General features: G+C 32.9%; 1 protein-coding gene across 4 annotated transcripts; it reads right to left on the bottom strand.

Moving 5' to 3' along the window:
• Positions 1–222: 222 nt before the first annotated feature.
• Positions 223–3792, bottom strand: LOC127103750 (histone deacetylase HDT1). Of its 4 annotated transcripts, none has more exons than XM_051040980.1 (11): positions 3602–3792; positions 3343–3419; positions 3042–3247; positions 2699–2733; positions 2583–2618; positions 2296–2474; positions 1913–1996; positions 1511–1627; positions 1302–1401; positions 653–752; positions 223–547 (listed from the first exon to the last, which is right to left on the bottom strand). In XM_051040980.1, the coding sequence occupies exons 1-11, from the start codon at positions 3624–3626 to the stop codon at positions 505–507; spliced, it is 1002 nt and encodes a 333-aa protein (XP_050896937.1). In that variant the 5' UTR covers positions 3627–3792; the 3' UTR covers positions 223–504. The 4 variants fall into 4 exon arrangements, with proteins under 4 accessions (XP_050896937.1, XP_050896938.1, XP_050896939.1 ...); XM_051040981.1 differs by having other exon boundaries at positions 2296–2471; XM_051040982.1 differs by lacking the exon at positions 1913–1996.
• Between the last annotated feature and the right edge of the window lie 1238 nt (positions 3793–5030).

Genomic DNA, 5030 nt, shown 5'->3' with positions numbered 1-5030 from the left:
ATATTTGATCTATACCAATGATTTCATATCGATAATTTAGTATAGACCCACCCACATTATACTTTGCAGAATAATAACATGCCAAAACTATACTTTAAAACTCAAACTTAAATCATAATATACACTGCATGTATTAGAATGCAAGAATGAGTGATACCTAGTTACTGTAGTTTTTTGTTGGCAAGAACACAATATAATTTATGATATACTGAAATGCTAGTAAAAGTGAAACCATTTTAGAAAAATTTAAGATCAACTTTAACACTCCAATAACCAGACAATTAACACCCAAGAATGTGTTGAGCAATACACCAAAGATTTAAAGGCAGTAATTTCAATAAATTGAAGTTCAACAATGTTGACAAAATTTCAAGACATGACTTTCCAGTAAACTTCTCAGTTTCCACAGCTTACTAAAGCTAGGATAAAACACCAAACATTTTTACCATACTCACAGTAAATACAATGGAAAATTACTAAGTGAATATGGTAATCAATGAAATATCACCGACGACCTTGCTTGGACTTTTTACTTTGTTGACCAGGCCTGGAAATACAATTAAAAATCATAATTAAATCATAATCCAACTTGGCAAAACAACTCAAGTTCGTTAAAATCATGGTTACTGTTTCCAGAAAAAATAAAGCATACTTGCTAGAGTTGGGAGTCTGGCCCTTTGCAGCATTCTGATGAAACTTTCCACTCTGCTTTGTAGGGTGGGGAGTTGCAATATGTACACCTTTTTTACCATCTACAACACAAATTTAATCAATATAAACAACAATCACTGTAAGCAATTACATTTATCATTCAACCAGAGAATGACAGAAAATGTATAAATTGGTTGTGGGCATAATACGAATCAAGTTATTATGAACACACAAATGTAAGAAAACATTAGCATAAACTCAGCACAAAACCAAGCATCTAAAACTAGACTTAAGTTGTAAGATTAGATATCCAAAAGGGAAAACTGTGAGGAAAACTAAAAGCAGCATTTACAAGGGCTTCACTAGATCATATTTGAGAATGAATCATGAGAAATAAGCACTTAATATGTTTTGTTAAGCTTCTAAAAATACATTATGACATACTTATAGGCCTTTTTTTAAGCTTATTTTAATAAACTTCTTAGATAAGCTTATATTTAATCACTTGTTGCAAAGGCTTAATCACTTGTTGCATAGGCTCTCATGTGCCAAACACTTATTGAAGACGAGTTTAAACTGCATACCCACTCACCCTTGCTATATAGTGCAAATAGCATTTGCTTGTGTGTGTAACAAGTTAATAACTTTACCAGTCTTTTCAGGAGTAGCCTTCTTAGCTTTCTTGGCGGGAACTGGAGTTTGTGATCCAGCACCAATTCCTCTCTTGTTGTTCTTGCCCTGAGTCACCACCTTCAAAGCAGGAAACAGTGTATAAGTACTGGTGAAGACTATGCATAATACAATCATATAAGATAATAAATTATAAATCAGAGAAATGCAATGTACAACAGTTGATTACCTTAGCAGGAGTCTCCTCTTCACTATCAGTATCACTGTCAGTACCAGTAGTATCAGCATCAAGACTTTTTGGACTAGCGTCTTGTTCACTCTCACTCTCATCACTATCAGAGTCAATCTAAAATGACAAATGAAAGAATTTACCATCACAAACCTTGAATACCAGTTACCAAAAAGAAAAAATCAATTTCTAGTACGAGATAAAATAAAACCAATGTTTACGAAGAAGGCTTGGATAAACTCTTAGAAAAAGCATCTTATTTCCATTTTTGCAGACAATGGATTACAAAGAAAATATAGTTATACATCACACAAGGAAGAGACTGCGTGAAAGTGGGAATTTAAACTCAAATTAAAGAACAAGTTTCACAAAAGAGTACAGCATTGAACAACTGCAGATTACCTTAGCAGGAGTCTCTTCGTCACTATCTGTATCACTATCCGTAACATTTTGGTCACTTTTATCAGTATCACTATCAGTATCAATCTAAAATGACAAATGAAAGACTCTATTTACTATAAAAAATCTTGAATGCCGCTAATACAAGTAAGAAAAAATGAAAAATGAAAGAATTTACAAAATAAGACTTTGAATACCAATATACCAGCAAGAAAAAAATCAATTTCTCATGAGATAAAATCTAAGAAATCTGATAAACTCTAAGAAAAAACATATTATTTCCTTTTTGCAGACAATGGATTTTACAAAGAAAAAATAATGATACATCACAAAAAAAAGAGCAAATTACATGAAAATGCAATTTAAACCCAAAGTTACTAAAATACCTCATCATCAGAAATTTCGTCCTCAGAAAAATCCGAATCTGATTCATCATCAGATTCATCTTCATGTTTCACTGGATCAACAATCTTTCCATTCGTTGGATCAACAACCTTGACTTGCTTTGTCAATGCATCAACTTCAGCAGTAGGTTTTCCAGATTTATCAGCCTCCACCTTTACTGCTTTTAATTCATGGATTCATAAAAGAATATAATTATTGGTTATCTAAGTAATATTATATACACAATGTACAGCTAACAATAAATTTCAGATTAAGAGACGTCATCTACCGTTTTCCTTCAAAGGAGCAAGTTCTTCATCACTATCTGTCAAAATAACACAACAAAACAATGTTTGAGCAACCAACTTAACCAGTAACAATTTGCAAGAAATAAATGAGTCTTACCAGAAGACTCAGAGCCTTCAGATTCATCATCAGGGCTGCCAAAGGGAACACGACAGAAATTAAGACAAAAAGGAATATAAATGATAAAGAGTACTAGTGAGCCATCCATCTTACATATTGCAACAAAAAAAAACGACATAAATATGAAAAAAATAAGATGATTATCAAATGTACAAACCAATGTTTTAAAATCCAAACCCAACCATTCAACCAGTTTAACCAGCCATTACTTGCACACAGTTTGATTTTTAAACCATTTGTCAAATCTCTAAAACACATATTCTCTAAAGAAAGCTAAACAAATATTAACCAATTAACAACAAATCAAGAGGTTGAAAAATACCGAAAAACTTTGTATCCAGAAAAATAAACAGCAGCATTCTTTGAATTGTGGGAAAGTTCAGACTCCTGTTCCAGAACTATATCCAGGGAAATCTGAGGAATCTCATCCTTAATAAGAGTTCCAAGAACAATCTTCTGATCTTTAACTTTCACGTACACAACAACAGGTTCACTTGCTTTTCCTTTCTTAAACTCTCCAAGTGCAACCTGAAGAAAACAAGTTACATCTTAAAAGATTAATATTTCAAAACCTAATTAATAATCATGAACTAGAAATAACTTTAACCTAATTAAAGTTAAACCTTGGAAATATGGATGTATCCCTCAAATTCATCATTTGGATCAACTTTAACAGATTGTCCAACTTTAGCCTCAACGCCTGAATTTCAAACCAATGAAAAATAAGATCATATTGCAACAACAACAAAAATCAACAAATACTAATAGAACAGATACAGTATTGAGTTTTCGGTATGATACAACTAGAAAATTAATATATAGCGATGATGTTGTGTATGAAATCGAAAGCGATAAGTGGAGGTAGAGAGAAGAGAAAATTACCCCAAAACTCCATTGGTGAGTCCATTTGAAAGGTTGAGCGAAAGAGAGACGAATGCAGAAAACTAGTGGAGAAAGAGGTGAACTAGTTTGCAGATGAGAAATAGGGTTTAAGGGTTTTTTAACATTTATATTGATTCATTAGGGTTTTTTAACATTTATATTGATTCATTAGGGTTTTTCTTCTTCCCCGCCTCCCGCTTTTCTCCTTTTTTTTTTCCTTTTTTTTCGTTTATTTTGGATATTATTATATGAAGATATTTTTTTCTTACAAAAACAAATATTAAGTTACTATAAAAAATATATGAAATAAAAAGAATAATCACATCCGTTATTATTCAAGCGTGAGGGGGATACGATCAATTGTTGCGGGTTCTATTTGGATGCGGCTGGTATTCAAGATTGTAATGAAAGAGGTCAATAAGGATGTTGCATGATATCTCGATGACTTTTAGTTTGGGATTGGGGTATCAGGTGGTGCTCAAGTCATTTTACACAGTGACAATAAGGTGTTGAAAAAGCGACATGGAAATGTCACTTTGACTATGCTCACAATAAATTTCACGAATGTTTTCAACCAGATTGATCGATCAGACATACTACGAGAGGTGAGAGTGAGATACCTATCTATTTCCTTATGGGTTGAGTTTTATATGGTTAGGCGGTAAGGTTATACCTTGTGATGAGCATATTATGTCAGTCATTGGAGTGCAACAAGGTGACCCGTTAGGGGCTGCTTCTTTTTGGCGTTGTATTACATTCACTTATTCATTAGATTAACGACAACTTGTGCACACTTGAAATTTTCTTACATCCCAAGGCAAAGTGATGATGGAATGAGCATACCTTAAAGAGAACTTGATGAGGACTTGAATGATATTGGGGATAGCTTGAAGAATGAATTAAATAGCATGGAAATAAACACATGAACCGCCCTTGAATCAATGACCAAAGCTTGCACACTCCTTACCCAAAATGAATGTTGTTTAGTTTTGAATTGGGGCATGATTGTTCATGAGATTATGAATCTATCAGAATAACTAACTGCAAGTGTACAGTCTATCGTGTAGTTTTAAAAGATATCGATCTCACTGAGACCTAACTGTCAATCTATTGTTTCTAATTGTTACGATGTTTATCTAAGGTGAATCAATTAAACAAAGGTGAGATGAAATTTAAATAACTTTAATAAATTTAGGCCAATAATATCGGGATATGGCTCTCGTCAAACAACAGTACTCTTGGTTGCTTATAAATAGGATCGTTGTATTGGGCAATATTATATACTTTGAAAATAATGTGATTGAACAGGAATTGTCGCTTTCGCGTATTCAGAACCGGATTTGACTCTTTAATCTATGTCGTTCACTATCACGTGTGACCGACGCTTAATGTGTTAAAGTAGTAAATCCTATTTTAAGAAATCAGACTC

This window comes from Lathyrus oleraceus, chromosome 7 (assembly GCF_024323335.1).
Source record: "Lathyrus oleraceus cultivar Zhongwan6 chromosome 7, CAAS_Psat_ZW6_1.0, whole genome shotgun sequence".
NCBI classification, from domain to species: domain Eukaryota; kingdom Viridiplantae; phylum Streptophyta; class Magnoliopsida; order Fabales; family Fabaceae; genus Lathyrus; species Lathyrus oleraceus.
The sequence above is the reverse complement of the archived record's forward strand: the minus strand, read 5'-3'. Positions and strand labels throughout refer to the sequence as shown.